The sequence below is a fragment of the Drosophila tropicalis genome, unplaced genomic scaffold (assembly GCF_018151085.1).
Source record: "Drosophila tropicalis isolate 14030-0801.00 unplaced genomic scaffold, ASM1815108v1 contig_694, whole genome shotgun sequence".
In the NCBI taxonomy this organism is placed as follows: domain Eukaryota; kingdom Metazoa; phylum Arthropoda; class Insecta; order Diptera; family Drosophilidae; genus Drosophila; species Drosophila tropicalis.
This window is the reverse complement of record NW_027173176.1, coordinates 6,821,823-6,839,301: the sequence shown is the minus strand read 5'-3', so window position 1 is coordinate 6,839,301 and position 17,479 is coordinate 6,821,823. Positions and strand designations below refer to the sequence as shown.

Below are 17,479 nucleotides of genomic sequence, written 5' to 3'. Positions count from 1 at the left end.
TATGTGTTTGTGTGTGTGCGTGCGCTCTCATTTATGTGATTATTTGATTTGTGTTTTGACGTTGACATTCGCCCAACTCGCATAACGAATTTTATGAACTAGAAAGTATCATTAATTTAATACGCATACGCAAACAAGGATACGAAGGACATGGATGCGGCCGTTAGTTATGCTCATTGTAATGTAAATACCATCGGGCCATCGTGCATTCATAAATAAATATTCGACACAAACACAATAAATGTCAAAAAGTTTCACCATTATCCATTTGCCAGTTAATGCTCGTAGTCGTCGTCGCCGTTATCGTCCTGGCCCTGGCCCTGGCACTGGTTCTTGGTCCTCGTCATCACCATCCTTGTGCTGCTTGCCTTGAAAGTACTACACAGCGCGCGCTTTTATAACGAGGGCCACCTTTAAAGTCAATAGAATAACAATGCATCGATCAATTTCACAAAGTTGCAGCCAATAAAAGTTGTAAATATTTCCACAAATTCAAATAATGAATACCAAAAACTGCTAGGTTGGCCCTCGTGCAAAGAGGTCTCTTTATTATTTTAATGATTTTGCATCGCCTCCTGGTCCTGTTACTGGTGCTGGTTGGTTGTGGTCCTGATCCTGTGTTGGTCCAGCAACATCCTGTGGCATTGTGTTTACATTTGTAATTCAATTCGCGGCCATCGTTCCTCACTCTCCTTACTCCTACCCCCTGCATCCCATCCGCGCTGCAAAGTGAGCTCCCCTTAAGTTTCTCCTTCAGTTTGGTTTTCCATTCTCTTTCTCTTGTTATTATATTTTACATGTCGTTCACGCTGGCTCACTATAATTTATTAGCAATTTGCATAATTTTCTTCTTTGGAAGGGCTCACTCGCATTGTCCTCGGTCCTGGAATCCTTATTTTTTGATTTACATGTTGTCGTCAACTCTTTTTAATCCAATGTTATGCAAATGCCCCATAAGTTTTGCTAGTTTACGATTACGATGTTGTCAAAAGTATAGCATTATTATAACGATTCTATTCCAGTACCGGATAGCTATCACAACGTGAGCCGAGATCATCGATAAGTTCGCTTTGAGCTGTTCTACATTCTCATTTTTTTAGCAATACAATAACTCGAAATCCCATCGCAGAAGGCATTTGTTATTCTCGATTTCTATTGATGATTGAACCAGATCTAGTCCCAAACGATCTTATTTTGAATTCTGTAAGTCTTTTCCGTATTTCCGTTTCGTTTCTGTTCTTTATATTCTGTTTGGGGAAAGCGAACCTACATATCAAAAAGTATCTTTTTGGCCTTTTTATACCATGCACCCATAGGGTGAAATGGTATATTAAAGTCGCTAAGATGTAGGTAACAGATAGAAAAAAGCTTTTCCGAGCCCATAGAGTATTTATATTCTTGATCAGCATCAAGAGCCTAGATCCCAGAGACTATAATAGAAAAAGCCAGAGAAAAAGCCTAGACTTGTGTAGTATGTAAATATTTGTATAGAGTTTATTGTAATTGATTTTGTCGAAAACTAACGTAGTTAAAGTCAGCCAATTTGTCAAGAAGACTTGTTATCAAATTCGGCACACAAGTAAGTCTTATTCATTTCTTCCGACCTACCATTTTCATTAAAATTGAACTAGAAACACGCAATATTTATATTCGTCTAAACATATATTACTAGGCGATCTACAGGGCGGAGTTAGCCGTTGGCTAGTGGCGGCGCTAGAGTGCTCGTGTGCTTGTAGAGTAAGGCTTGTAAAAACAATTTTATAGACACACATTGGGTATTTGGTCACTTGGTGCATGGTATACCGAAGTCGGCGAGACGACTTACTTCATTCTTTTTAATGTTTCGGTTTTGTGTGTAAGCATGTATGTGTGTATGCTTTTGTGTTTCTTTTTGGATGAGCTGAACTTTTGCTGCATAAACAATTAAAAATTAATTTAAAAAGTTTTTCGGCCAAAAGAAAAACAAAGAAGACGACGGTGAATGGAGAGCGGTGGGTGGGAAGCGGGATAAGGGGAGAGGTATGTGATGGACGACGGAGCAGGGGCAGCCAGGAAGCACTAACAGCAGCCAGTTTAGCTCATTAAAACGCCACATGGTCTGTGGTTTGATTTCATTTTAAAAACGTTGCAATCTTTAAAACTACTTTGAGTCAAATCTTTCGCCTGCAGATGCTGATGATGAACTATTTAAAATACAATTTAATGGCAATCAATTGGCAAGAGGAATGAGTTTTGTAATTAGGAAACCAAAGGAACAAACACACACACATTCAATGAGAGCAAGATAGAAATTCATAAACACGCTCAAGTGATTTTGTTAACTTGTATTTACGGTTTTGTGGATGATGATGCAGCCCAAAAACCTAAACCCAAGCCCAAACCCAAACCTAAACCAAATTCAAACCGAAACTGAGGCTGTGTTTGACTTGAAGGTATTAGAAACTAATTTGTACAGCAGCCAAAAGCATCTCAGGATACAAAGCCTTCCAAGGATACAAACAACAATTGTTGTTTTGTTGGCCTGTCTATCTATCTCCTAGGCTTTGGCTTTAGTTGGCCCAGCCAGTCTGCCTGATGGAAGCTTTTGGCCCTTTGTGTGCCATCTCCCCACCCAAAGGAAAGAAAAAAAAAAAAAACAAGAGGAAGACAGCAAGTAAAAAACAAAAGAGGAATCCTAAGGCAGGTCAAATCCTCAACAGCAAGCTAAATCATATGCCTAGCCAAAGGCAAAAGAAAAAAAGAGCGATATGTAACATTTTGGGCATCGAATTCACAGTTCTCTTTATCAAAGTAAAGTACAACTCTTTTCATCTTCTTGTGGCTTAGATAAACTCACTGTCGATGCTTACCCAGAACGACTTTAGTATACCCAGCCATTGCATTGCAAACAGGGTATGCGAAAAAGACTTCTTCTTGTTGTCTCGTTTTTAAGTCGCTTGTGGCTTAAATTTTCTTAAATGTTGGCAAAGATTTTTATGGTTTTAACTAAACAAAGAGACTCTCGGTCCATTCGCTCTCATGAGTAAATATTTTCATGCATATTTTCCTTAGCTTTGGCCAAAATGTAAACTTCATCATGGATTCCCGCTAGCCTCCCTTCACTAACCCGATCAGGCCCCAACATTTGCCTGTTTATCTCTCTTATGGCCATACCATAACAATTTAGTGTTGAAAATTTTCCAGCTACGCATTGCAAAATCTAAGTATACACAATACATAGTTGAATTGACTTAACTTTACTTTAGTTCAGCTCAATTTTGGCCCAGAAATTTGTACAAATATTTAGACGGATTTTCGTTGTCGAACATTTTCCCCATTCAAATGAGGGAAATATGCCAGCTAAGCGCAACGCAGGCGCAAGTGGAAGGGAAACTTCTACATGCATATATTAATTATGTATACCATTTCCCATGTTTAAGTGTAAGATAGATCCTAAAAATCAAATTTTTTATTTTTTCCAATGAGATTCATAATTCCTATATGTAGTTCAATCAGCGATGGTCATTGAATTGTCCTCATAAACATTTGTTCAACTTTAGACAAGTTGCAAGCAGGAAAGCAGTCCATTATAAAGACTTATTGGATGTCGTTTTTTTTTTTTTGTTTTGTATTGCCCATGAATTTCCAATTAATTCAATAATTTGAAAATGTGGCAAACACAAAAACAAAAAACAGAAAAAAAAAACCTGAAAAAGTCAATAAATCATGGCTCGAATTGCTAGTATGGCTGATATTTGCAGTAAATTTGCATTGATGATTGTTGACATTAAAAATAAATATATAAATACAGTTGGCAGTTGGTTCAGCTTACACGGAGTAAGAGAGAGGGAAATGGAAATGTGAAAATGTGATTTCCCCTCTCCCACCTCTTGAATTCTACGTCTCTTTTCCATGTCTTTATACTCTTGCAAACAGGTCATATTTACTTTGGTCAGGAATATGAAGGCACAAATAGGCAAGTTCATCTAGCCATGTCCGCTTGTGTGTCCGTCTGCCGGTCTGTCCGTCCGTCTTGGTCAACGTATATTTCTCCCAAACCGCTAAAACTAGTTTTGTGGACTTTCTGCTGCTATTATCAAACGGATTAGAAAACTACATCAAAAAGCGCATGGAGGAACTAACAAAATTGATCAATACCAAAAGTCATCCAAAACTGGACAAGGGTATACAAATTTCGACATGGCCGAAGCCAGCGCGGATCCCTTTGTTTTTTTTCTTCTCCTTCGTTTTTTTGTTGTATATTATTATTATGGATATGAGCTGCTAGTGGACTTTTCATTATGAGCATTAAATTTTTGTTGTTTGCATGGAAAATTGCAACCTTTTTGTAAATTTTAATTTAATTTATTTTTTCCTATGGAGAGATATGACGATGATTCGTTTGAAAAGCTAATTTATGATTGCTCAATGCGGCATGTAATTGCATACAAAAGCCTTTAATGATGGTCTGCATTGTTTCCATGTATAGAAATAATTTTGATTTTTTTGCTTTGTTTTTCTCGTTCATATCGAAAGGTTTCCATAATTATATTTATTACAAATGATAGGAAAATGTTTGATAAAGAAAAAAGAAATATTTTCGATTAAATGATAAAACTGCATTTTGCATTTAGATTTCCAACGTCGAGCGAGGTTGTCGAGGTTGTTCCAAACGAAAGTATAAGAACACAGCAAAAAAGGAAGGGAAAATGGCAATGTAAAGGTTTGAGCCTCTATTTAGTGTTAAATTTGTGAGGACCATGCACGCCTAATTAGTCAAATGGTCGTAAACAACACGGGAAATAAGCCCAACACATGCATCTTCATTCTGTTCTGTTCCCACTATCCTATCCCATCACACCGTAGTGCCACACACTTTGCAATCCTGCAGAGCAATTGTAACTTTGACTTTACTCGAGCACGATTAATCGTCGTTGCAAATTGTTGGCACGTTTTCAATTGACAGTAGAATGAGAGGCGCACAGGGGGTGGGAGCGGTACATTGCGTTCTGTTCAACCCCTAATTTGCAGCCCTTACCCCTTTCCTTGGACCATCACTTCAGACAATTTGCCGCATGCTGCTGTTGAGCTGCTGCTGCGGCTCTTGCGTGTAAATCACACGGTCTTTGGCCCTGTTGCATCTTTTACGTGCGAGGCGGCGCGACACGCCCGATTTGATCTTCTGATACCCAAACGTCCGCAGCCACCCAACAATCTACCTATCCACCCAACGACCGCCCGTTCTTCCTTGGCTCACGTGTGACAGGCTGTTTTAAAACGCCGTCGCCGCCGATGGTAAGGCCGTCACCTTTCCCCCGCGTTTGTCATTCGTTTTGGTAGTCATTTTTCAAGTCGCGCGACGTCTTTTGCTATTGGGTCATTAATCACTTGGACAAAATGCGACTGGGCATACATAGCAAACAAAACAAAAAAACCCGAGACTGCGGAAAAAAGAATAAAACAAACAGAAAAGAAAGTAAGAAGTACACAAACTTTTGCTGTCCTCCCACGAGAAGGCTGCTGCTTGGTCTTTAATTATACCCTAACAAAGCAAGAGCTCTAAAATCGCGGATCAACCAACACATTACGTTACATTATATGTGAGGCCCTATACTTTTGACAAACCTTTTCCAACTCAAATACCTTCTCCAAATCGAATTCACATGCAAAGGGTATACAGAAATGTACTGCGAATTGCCGCTTTTTTTGTTGCATACTTTCGGTCTGAGGCTAGGAACTTCGCTTTGACAATTTAACGATAATGCTCCTTTCGTTCCCCTTCCTTATTCCTGACATGGCACATCGTATGTGAAGTCGGTCACGCGACCAGTCGTCGCTCGCATTACAAACAGACCCGCCCTTTTTTATTTGTCTTTCTCTGAGAAAAAACAAACTAAATACAATTTGATGCCATTTCTTCACAATTCGTTCGGTGAAAATGCGTCATTATTTGTGACAATTGAGCAGCTAAATGCAAATGAAATTGCTAAAAAATAACTCTGCAGATGGGGTAAGATGTTAAGCCGACTGCCGACAGTTCAAAAGTATTTGTCATGGCCTCTACCAACGACCAACGTCGGACGCATTGCAGCGGCAAGATGACGTGGCCGACACCTGCACCGTTCTGGCGACACGTGACAAGAGAAGTAGAGGAAGTTGAATTGTTGGCCAAAGTTGATAGCCTTCCGTGGCGAATCCGTCGACAGTTATTAATCATGTTTCTAATTTATATGCTACAAATGAATTATTGTAATAAGACCAAGTGCGAACGATTTCAAAAACCACAACAAAGAAAAAAGTAGAAAACCAAATTTTTCTCATATCAAAAATATTTTCGCACAATGCAATCTTCGTCATTTAATTTTGTACCCAGACTCAGACCAGAGTCCTTTAGAGCTGCTACATAAATGGTGAAAAAAACGAAGGAAAAATAAGCCAAACATAATAGTATTGGAAAACGTATAGAGCGGAGTCTTTTTATGATATGAGCAATGCACAGTGGGCTAAACAGGTTACTTTAATTTGAAAATTTCTAAAAATTAAAAAAAAAAAAACAAAATAATCTTTATAGTCATATGATTATATAAAAATTACTCAGTTCTCAATTGAGAAGAGACATTGCGGAGAGAAATACCTGAAAATTTAGCTTGGCTTAGCTCTTGGAAATTGTCTGGATACTTATAGCTGATGCTGTTGAAAAAATAATTAATACTCACCTGGTTACAAATTGGATATTTTGGCCCCACTGTTGGACATCGGGCACAAGTTCAGTATGTCTGGCTTATTATTATTATTTTTATTATTGTCAACGTATAATCAGGTTGAATGACGAGTGCGTTACCATTTTCCACGAGCTTCTTTTCCTTGCCCTGCGACTGGTGGGATAATAAATATACTGAAGAGTCTGGCAAGATAGAAAGGAATTTTCTAGCAGACGCCGAGGCAGAAGTAGAGGAAAAGGCATAAGCAGGTGGTATCATTGACATAACATGAACGTGAGTACATCCTTTATATAGACCGAATAGTTTGTAGCACAATTTGAAGAATACTAAGCGCGCGCTTACCTGCCAGGGAGCCAGACAGAAATATCAAATATTATTGCTTGAAAGCTGAATCCGAATCGATGGGTTGAGAATGTCGACGGGTGCGGGGCCGGTTGCTATCCACCTTCGCCTCCATCCATGTGTTGTTCCTAACCGCTTTTGCCAGCAAAGCAAACCGAACGGGTTACCAAAGCAACGAGTTGCCAATGCCCTACCCACTGTGGGTCTGCACCCACCCCCCATTCACACTGAAATGCTCCTCTTCTGTCTGAACTTTGTTTATAAACATTTCACGTATATCAGTTAGCTAGCCGGCCAAACAAATTTTCGTGTTGTAAACTTTTATTATTACAGTTTTTCTACGTATTCTGTTGAGCAAACAATGTCAGGAAAATAATAAAAAAATAAAAACAAGTGGAAAATAACCAGGAACTAACCTTAGCCCCAACAAAACCAGCATCAGCAGAAGCAGCAACAATATCAATAACATTCTGTGTTTTTCAGCAATGAAGAACAGCACTCAGCAGTTCAACCACACGCCCCACATGTCCAATTCTGGGCCTTCTGGCAATGTGCAGAATGGTAAAACTACCGCCAAAATGGCCCCCGAGAGGCGGCCCTACTGTGATCCTAGGCTGCAGGATGTCCAGTTTCGTCGCCGAAGGACCATGCACTTGGTCCATGTGTCCCAGGCGCCGAAAAAAAGGAGAGAGGCGTCCCATAAACGATTGCCCGTTCTATAACATGAATTATAAATTTGATCAGTTGCCTCTGGATCCAGTAAAGGACTATGTCTTGGAGAAGATATGTAAGTCAACGGACCGGTTGCTCTACCGGCCAGTCTTTTACAATCTTACACAATTAAACAATATTTCCTCACTGTCAGCTCACATGCAAAATGATCGGGTTTTGGGTCTCGGTAATCGTGAATTTGACTTTCATGTTTATCTCACGGAGAATGCCTATGATGAATGTGATGAAGACAGCTTGAATGAACTACAATTGCAGGATATTGTAATGCCCGAGCGATTCGAAATGCTGCGTGATGCCAAGGATCATACCTATAGTTTTGATAAATTGGGTGAGGATAACCGCAAACTTGAATTAAACAAAGATTTTAGGTGGCAAATTTCGAGAGAGAGAGAGAGAAAGAGAGTGAGACAGTTAGGGGGTTTGCAATAGGGATTCAGAATACAAATTGCCTTGTATTTTATGTAATTCAATGATTGAGAATTTTACCGCAAAAACATAACACTTAATACTTTATTAAATGCGAAAACAACATGCGTTCAAGTTGCCCCTTGCCCGTTTTTTATCCTTCCCCAACCACTCCCTGTTATCGTCGCATCGTCTGCCCTCGGCTTTTTCATCGCCATCACCATCATCATCGTCGTCGTACTTCTCCAGCTCTTTGGAAAATTGTTCACCTGTAAACATAAAAATTCCAAACATTATCCTTTTAACATAAAATTTTATAACCAAAAAACGAAAACCAAAAACACAAAAACAGAAAAGGAGAAACCAAAAAACAAATGCGTATGACATTTATTTGAATATCCTTTGGGAGCGAGAGCGGCATGGAGCCAGTATCCAGAGCAGGGACCCCAAAGGCGTCAACTGTAGGGCCAGAGAGTGCAGAGGCGAATGCGGGAGCGGAATGTTCATATATATTTATATATATATATATATATGTATACATATGTACATGTTTATCATAGTATTTTATTTAGCATTTACATGGACAATTTTGTTTTTTTTTTTCCGTTTTTTTTGTGTATCCTGTTTGTTTCTAATACCCTCGCCAAAAGACTTTACACTCGAGTTGTTATAACCCTAGAAAAAAGCAAATTCAATTTCTAGTTTCTACTGCTGTTTATATGCAAACTGAACAAACGTGTTTTTTGCAACGTTTCCAATTTAATCCAGAACTGTAAGTAGCAAATCAAAGGCTTGGAATATTCAGTTGTAATCCTTTCTATATTGTGACGAATATTGGATTCTGTGATTCAAGTTGAAGGCTGGTTGTAGGGTGATTCCTTGTCGAATATTTGACTGGGGCTTTGGGTCAACTTGTGGCGGCTGCTTTGGCAATGGTGATGGTGACTTTGTCGCTGGTCTGTGATAAAAAATGTTTCATTTTGTGTATAGTTTTTTAATATTTAATGCCCCGGCAATGGATAGCTGTAAATGCAAACAGGCCATGGAGGACTCCCATACGGGCGGGGCACAGTGGGACTGATGCGGTGTCTACTGGGAGTGGGACTGCCGGTGGTAGTGGGTAGACTAATTCATATACACAATAGCATAAAAGACATGTTGTCGATAAACATTAGCATAAAAATGTGACAAACAAACAGGAGATAACCAATGCCAAAGTGGATTGGGGGCATGCAAAATGTCTGATGACCACTGGAGTATACAAAAGTACTGGGGGCGAAGGGGCGGGGGGCGTATTGTAGGAAAGGGTTGGCATGTGAACCGAAATGAAAATTAATTTGAGTTTAATCATTTTAAAAGTGAACTTTGGTTCCGAATGGCTTTTATTTAAAACAATTTCATATATACACACAAATTTATTTGCATTGCCTTTGAACCCAACAACAAAAACAATAACACTAATAAGTAGAGAAAGAGACAGAGAGAAAAAAAGCCAGAAAATTGGAGGAAGTCAAATATGTGAAATGCATATGGACACAACAGTGGAAACACACACACACACACACCCTCATATCACGTTGCATGTGCAAATATAAAATGGCATTTTCATTTTCCATGCTTTTGGTTTTTTATTTAATTTTTTTATTTTTGGTATCGCCTGCAGCTTGTAATCAATTTCCCTGGATTGACAAATGGATGACTGGCGGTAATAAATAAATGCTCATATTTACATAACGTGCATTATTAAAAATTTGACACGCTCTTACCCCTACCTATCTATCGCCATATTGCCCTCTCTAGTGCGACCCAGTGAGCAGGAAATCTACGAAATGACCAGCCAGCTTCTGGACATTTATTGTGAGCGACGGGTCCGAATCTTTTATTTTGACTGTGGTACGCGGTGCGCCCTATGGAGCAATCGTTTGAGACATCATCATGGGGCGCCCTCTGAAGTTATTGCCGCTTATCGCACGCCAACTGCGCGCCAATTGCGAGTGGCCACGCTGCACAATAAGCCGAAAAAGGAGCAGTTTAAGCCGGGTGATCCCTATGCCTTGAGGACTACGGAGGGTGAGAAGAGGACGAGTGGAATACACCGATTGACAATGTTTTAACAATGACTTTCATTTGTAGAGTGCCGAAACGAATTGATTCGCATGGGCAAAGTCATTGATAGCATGCTGGAACCCGTTCTTCAGGAAGCCCAATACAATATAGATCACGGACGTCTTGACTTTTCTGACGATCCCAACTGTGCAGCACAACGTAAGGCGAATAGGAAATTGGTGAGTATTACATGAGCTTGTGACAAACACCAATCTCGACTCTTCTCTTCCCTTGATAGCGCAAACCCAAGTGCAAGGTGACCACACGGCGTATACATCGCCGAAATTTTGCTAGTAATGAGGAATTTCTACTTTGTCTAAAGAAAATGGAAGCCACGTATGTTAAACTTGAAAAGACAGATTATTAAAAGTTTTTTTTCCTTTAATTTCCATGTCCCTTCTGTCAGTCGTTTTCCCTATTTGTCGCCCCTGCAGCCCGTCGAACCGGAAATCCAAAAGCTTAACAAATTAAACAAATATCAACTTCAATATAAAAATGCTGAGCAGAAATTCACCGTAAGGATACAAAAGCGATATAAATGTTTGCTCAATGGGGTGAGTATAAAGTGAAGAAGTGGATGCAATCACCAGGTGATGGTGTTTGATAGATAGTGTTTGTGTGTGTGTGTCTGGGTGAGTGTGGGTATACATAAACAAATTTTGAATTATGCAACTGACCAAGGAGACAACATATGATGCTCTTTTTTGGTTTTTTGTCTTGCCTGTATGCCACCAAGATCATAAAAAACCCATCAAAAATGAGCAACGACTGACATAAATAAATTTTTATGCCAACCGAAATGGAGTCCATGTCCATATCCATGTTGCTTGCCCCCAGATCCTTGTCCGAGTGCCACATAAAAAATGATAATAATAAACTTAATACAAAGTAAATATGTGTGGTGTGTGTGTGTGTGGGTGTGGGTGTGGGTGTGTGTTGTGTGCTGTGTGCTCTGTGGTAGATGTGCGTGAGAGTAAGCGTGAGCGTGCGAGTAAATTAAGCTGCGTTGGCTTTTGCCCGACGTGCTTATAAAAATTATATAATTCATACCTCGTAAACATTCCAGTTGGTCTGTCTGTTGGCCATCTCCCTGTTCGAGCACCATCGTGTGGTGGTCCTTGGTCAAAGTTATGAATAACGTGATTAGTTGTTAAAAAGAAATATAAGGTCATAACGTTGTCCCAACACCGAATCGACTATACACCCTGAGCCACTGATTCACTGTGTGTTCTTTCGTGCCAACTTCTTGCTAGAATGTGTGTAGCTCTGCATTTTAGAGAGTGTACGAAAAACTTTGTGTGTGTATTGGGCGTGAATCTGTTGATGATGATGATGATGATGATGATGACGATGATGGGCCTTGTCTTTATGACCTGCAGTTAACAGATTTATTTCTTCTTTCATTTTTTCTAACAGGTGTCCACCTTGCAGCTGGAATCGTATCCATCGAAACTCATAAGCAAAGCATTCCGTCGTATTGATACGCACTGTGAATTATTGCAAACTGCCCACAAATACATCATGCAGGAACAGGTGAGTGTCGACGCAGTTGTTTTCAACGTGTCAACACGTCTGGGAACTACTTCATCTATTCCCGAATACCGTCAACATTATTAACAAACTTAACTCCAGAAGTTTTCTGCCAAAAAGTTTCTCTCGCTCCCCCTCTTTTCGCTCTCCCACGGAAGGATGAAAGGATGCGTGTTGATGTTTTGACATAAGCGTCAAACTAACTTTTTTGGCAAGCGTAGATAATATACTAAGTATATATGTACGAATATATTTGCTTGGATACAAGGGCCCCGCCAAATCACTGCAGTGGAGTTAATGAGCAACACACACACAAACACCAGCGTACACTGACGCGGGGGGCTTCTTTATCACTTTGTTTATTTTGTTTGAAAGTTTAACTTCTTCCTTCTGATTATAGGTACATTGGCCCCACTTGCCGCCAGAAGTTATATTAATGGATTATCTATTTATGGGCGACCGCAATATACGACAGGATCTAGCAGTGCTCATCACTGTCTGTCTAATAGACCTTCAGGAGGATTTTCGCTATTATGTAAAGCGGGCATTTCTACGTTACCTTTTACAGTAAAAGCTGTTTATCTGAGTCATTAGTTTCCTGATTGTTCAAGTTTCTTTTACTGCAGATCTAAAATGGAGCGCAAACGTTTTCAACTAGAATTGGAGCCTCCAGATTTTCCAATACTCAATATAACATCTCCGGTGCCCTGGCGTTCGAATCTTTTGCTGGCAAAGAGCCGTATTGGGGAACTTCTTATGACGACTCATCCCACTGTTCAGGCATTAAACAAGCTTTGGCACGAGCTCTATGAGGATTTGGTTGTGGTTGATCTCTCCCAGCTGGTGATCAACCAACGTCCTTTCGATGCGGATACCGTGCTGGCATTTGTTCAGAAAAGCTGCGCCTCCATTAGAGATGTAAGTGTCCGCTTGAAGGGTCCGATTTATATTTAAATTCATTTTGATTGGGCCTTTTTAACAGCTGCTTCTCACTGATTGGCTGCCCCGATGCGCCGATTTGATGAATGAGATGCGTGCCACATGGAAGGATATGGTGCCCATGGCGGGCAAATACGGTGGACGTGCGGATACGCTCTTTCGCTGCATTCATGCAGTGATGTCGCGGCATTTGTATAGTCTTATCAATAAGAGCATTAATTACCTTTTTAAGGTACTGTGCGCCTTCAAAGATGGAAATTCTATTGAAAAATACTCTATGCATGATCCAAAATTGCGACGAGCCCCGTTAATGACCCTGATTTGCTCTGTGGTGGGAGCCCATTTCGATAATGAACATATTGACATGGGTCCGGGAGTGAGACCCAGTGCGAATATCTATGTGTTTGATGAGGACGATGCCGATCCCTTTCAGCAGCCCTTGATCAATGTGTTTGTGGATACAGTAAGTTGACAGCGACAAAACAACAAAAGAAAAACAAGCCAAGCCTAACTCTAACTCTTCTGTAGTCACCGGAAGTGGATGATGTAGCCCAATTTGAGCTCGATCACAGCAATAAAATCTACATTTATCCCTATATGCTAGAACTGCCTCGTATTTTTACGGACCTCTTTAAGTATATATTGGCTGTGGGCTATGAGATTCCACGGCTGGAATACATAATGTCTGGAGGAGGTAAGCAAGTTGAACGAATCTAGTTGAAGTTGAATGAACTAAAAACTTGTTTTAGAGACTGATACCGAGGGCTTTTTGCACTTTATTGACGAGGACCATGATGATTTTGTTGATCTGTGTACTAAAATCGAGGAGATCGTCAAGATCAATTGGCGTGGCGTTCATGTGTACCTGAAACCGATATATAAATACTATTTTGGACTTTTCCAAAAGCTTATAATGCCCATGGTGGAGAAGATATGGACGGATAATGTTTTACCCGATTTGGTGGCAAGTATTAAAATAAATTTTCATCAATTTCAAAACACACACACACACACACACCCACACACACACACACCCACACACACACAGTGCTTGAAATTCATCGACAATGCCTTGAGGCGATTTGGTTGTGTCTCGTCTTCAAAATGAATTTAATTATTTATTTCGATTTGATTATACGCAATGATGCGTAGAATTAACATAAAATTTCATTATGCAATATTAGTAGACTGCCGACTGCCTAGCTGGCTGACTGACTGACTGACAGACAGGGTGGTGAATGTTGTTAGGCAAGTGCCTGGCAATTTGTGTAATTAGACTAGTTGAACAGAACGATGATAGGATGTGTCTGTCTACACCTGCATTCCTGCCTCCTGCCTCCTGCCTCCTGTCTCATGTCACTGTATCGTGAATTCTGACATTTTGCAATTGTTCAATGTTTAATTAAACTTTATTCGAATTTCGATTTCGGAATTTTCAGCTTATTAAAATATTTAGACAGCTGCACATTAACATGAGCCTTTCCCTCTCTCGCCTCGCCTCCAGAACTCTTTTTTGTTCTTATCATTTAGCAGACACTTCAATTAACCCATTCTCTCAGCCGTTAGCAGTTCACATTCATTAAGTTTTATGAAACGACCGACAATTTCCCCCGTCTCGTTTTTTTCCAATTTTTTATTGCACAATTTATTTAAAATAAAAATTGCTTCCGACTGGGCAATACGTTCGTATGGGCCGTAAACTTTTTCATGCATGTAATGCGAGAATGCTGTGCGTTTTTGGTCTGACTTTATCCATGTATACACTATGTATTTAAATGGTATACTATGTATGTAAGATATTATGGCTGTCAATTTTACTCTAGTGAGGAAAGCCAGAGGAAAAATTACGAAAAATCAAAAGAAATGATGTAAGATAGTATATGGCCATATGATCAAATCAGATTAACAGATATACCGCCATTAGAAGGTCTAAGATAGCTCTTTTAGTGTAGTCTGAGATAGCATATTCATTAAAGTCTTTTGGGCTTTTATCAGTCGTCCGTTCTTTACTGTTTTTTCTTTCTTTCATTTTTCATTAAATGCATTTTCATTTACAGCGTACATTTTTAACCCATCTCTCTTTCTACCTCTTTCCCCCTCTCTCGCTCTACACGGACTGGCTACCTGGTTTCGGTATCTGTATCTGTATCTGGACAACAGGTTGTTCAGGATTTATTGAAAAAATTGCTTGCCGTCAGCAATACAACCTATCATCTGCGTGATTTCATTCCATTGAACTTGTTCATGCTGGATAATCGGCATGTTAAGCTATCATTGAGGATGTATGTGAAGGATATCTATGATTTCATAATTGATTTTTATAAAGCTCTCAATTTAAACGAGAATCGAGCGTAAGTCATTAAAGTCGGAAGAAGACGGTCTGGGGAAAGCCCACACCGAGCTATACACATACATATATCACATTTGTCAAATTTTTCATAGCATTTGCGAGGAACTGGAGGAGATGTCAATGAAGGCTGGGGAGCGACCGGAGGAGACACCCGAAGTAGTGGCCCTGCAAAACTATATAGCTGAGTGTCGGGAGATGAGAATATTTGCCATAAAAGATGAAATCAAAAACGTGTTGAAGCGGGTTGTATTCCTGCTGACACATACCTACCTGTCCGGTGAGTGATGAAAATAACTGTTTGTGCAGCTGTGAGGCATCTCCATATACACATACATATGTATGAATGGGAGTGCATGGCATAGGTTTTCACCCATTTCCGAGCGTTGGCACTACTACTACTACTACTACTAGTTAGTAATAGTTAGTTTGTTTTAGACTGTGTTTGCCTTGTGTGTCGAAGCTGCAGCAGCGCTCGCTTAACATAATTAACCTCAACTAACAAGCTGAGTCTACTAATTGGTTTTATAATTACTTGCGGTAAGACACCAAACATTGAGCACTAGCAGCACCACCATCATCACCGCCAGCCGGCAAGAGGGTGAAGTCGAAGGCTTCGTTAAAACACAACCGAAAATGCAACATAATGAGCTTAACAAATTCATGAATGTGTGAAAGTTGCTTTGACAACCGACAAATGGAGACAAAACCCCAAAAGCCCCACGCACACGTACATGCAGACAGACATACACAAACAACACATACATTTATATGTTGTATATACTTAAATTCAAACAATTGCGAGTTATCGTCAAGTGTTTGTCTGTCTATCTGTCTTTGGGCATGGGCCTCGGCGTCCGTCCACCGTCTTCCACATATGTGTGCGGCTTTGTCACACCAAATATCATCAGACAGTTGTCAAGAATCCTTACTGAATCCTGCACATATAAAGTAATTAATTAGTTTACCCTCCAACAATAGCAAAAAAAAAAAAAAAAAATGCGCACAGCCAATTAATTAAGAGTTAAGCAGAGTTAATTAAGAATACAATGGAAATTGTAGTCATCAACCGTTCCGATCCTAATCCCAATCCCAATCTTTGCTCTCATTAGATGATGAAATCCATCTGAATACTCGTACATTTATATTGCCTGGTGAGTTGGAGGAGGTTTTGGATCTTAGTGCCGCCCGGTTGGCTGTGGTGCGTGACAATCTGGAGGCCGCCTTGAGGTATGTATCATCAACTGATCCGATTACACTTTGCCACTCATTCATTTGGAATTTGGCAGGGAGCGACGTACCCTATTCGAAAAACTATTGTCCCAGGAGAAACGTACCATGGATGGCTTTCGCATTCGGGAGATACGCGATGTCTTAACTCTTGAGGAGCTGAAAGAGCGTGTAGAAACAGTGGACATGCTGTTTAATACCATTGAGGTGGGTGAATACGATTTCATTTCTCTGTTTAGTACAATTCGCCGTTTTTTGTATAGAATCTCAGTCGAGAGGCCAAGGCTATCAACGTGGAGGAGGGTTTGCTGCAAATTGATGTATCTGCATTCCCCCTGCTGGCTGAAATCATCGAGAAAATGGAGCCAATTGAGAAACTATGGAAGACGTCATATGAATTCGAGAAGGATTATCTCATTTGGTAAGACTGCTACTCGAAAAAATATTTCTTTGGTCCCACAACAACTTGACTATCGGCAGCTTTCGCTTATTTATTTTCAATTTTACCTCTTCTTCTGTTTTTTGTCTGTCTCTTAGACTGTTTCTATTTACATTTTTTGTTGTTCTTGCAGGATGTTCGAGCGCTTCGAATGCCTTAATGCGGACGGTGTGAGGGAGCAAGTGGAGAATATGCACAAGGTAAGTAGTTGCAAGTCGGAAGTTGTCATTCCAGTGGCAGTAGCTGGCGGAAATAAAAACGAGCAACAACAAGAGCGACAAAGTTTTGAGTTGTCGGATTTCTCGATTGCTCGACTGCAGCATTGGCCATGCATGGCTTCCTACTCCATCTCTTTCCCTGCCACCAACCTTCACTCCTTGTCGTTTCTCTTTGTCTGTCTCTAAGCCAATGTAGCAGCTAAAATGCAACTAAAAACCTCAAGCCACTTCGGGGCATAGAGCAACAGAGTCAGACAAAAAAAAAAAACTATCCCGAAAATGATAGAAAAAAATATCAAAGAAGGTAACATCGGCTATGCCGAAGATTTTATATACTTTTAAACTGACTGAGTAAAGTGCACGCTTACCGACGGACATGGCTATATCGACTCAGCTTCACATGCCGATCAAGAATATATACTTAAATACATATTTTATCGGGTCGGGAACGTCTTCTTCTGTGCGTTACAAACATCTCAACAATTTTATA

At 40.1% G+C, this 17,479-nt stretch overlaps 2 protein-coding genes across 2 annotated transcripts in view; one reads left to right on the top strand and one right to left on the bottom strand.

Annotated features, from left to right (window-relative positions):
* The window catches only part of LOC137578823 (uncharacterized), a 30,704-nt gene extending 23,979 nt beyond the window's left edge, over positions 1 to 6,725 (bottom strand). The window contains exon 1 of the mRNA XM_068292413.1: positions 6,696 to 6,725. The gene's annotated coding sequence lies outside the window, so the exon portion shown is untranslated. The remainder of the gene's footprint in view (positions 1 to 6,695) is intronic.
* Positions 6,726 to 7,621: 896 nt separating this feature from the next.
* The window catches only part of Dnah3 (dynein heavy chain 3, axonemal), a 32,369-nt gene continuing 22,511 nt past the window's right edge, over positions 7,622 to 17,479 (top strand). Inside the window, 20 exon segments of the mRNA XM_068292411.1 lie at positions 7,622 to 7,717; positions 7,719 to 7,830; positions 7,909 to 8,103; positions 9,844 to 9,885; positions 9,981 to 10,250; positions 10,314 to 10,465; positions 10,525 to 10,622; positions 10,693 to 10,840; positions 11,703 to 11,819; positions 12,217 to 12,383; positions 12,443 to 12,734; positions 12,799 to 13,218; positions 13,284 to 13,449; positions 13,505 to 13,719; positions 14,916 to 15,106; positions 15,198 to 15,382; positions 16,215 to 16,332; positions 16,392 to 16,539; positions 16,596 to 16,753; positions 16,905 to 16,971. Of these exon segments, the coding sequence (XP_068148512.1) occupies positions 7,622 to 7,717; positions 7,719 to 7,830; positions 7,909 to 8,103; positions 9,844 to 9,885; positions 9,981 to 10,250; positions 10,314 to 10,465; positions 10,525 to 10,622; positions 10,693 to 10,840; positions 11,703 to 11,819; positions 12,217 to 12,383; positions 12,443 to 12,734; positions 12,799 to 13,218; positions 13,284 to 13,449; positions 13,505 to 13,719; positions 14,916 to 15,106; positions 15,198 to 15,382; positions 16,215 to 16,332; positions 16,392 to 16,539; positions 16,596 to 16,753; positions 16,905 to 16,971 (3,357 nt within the window).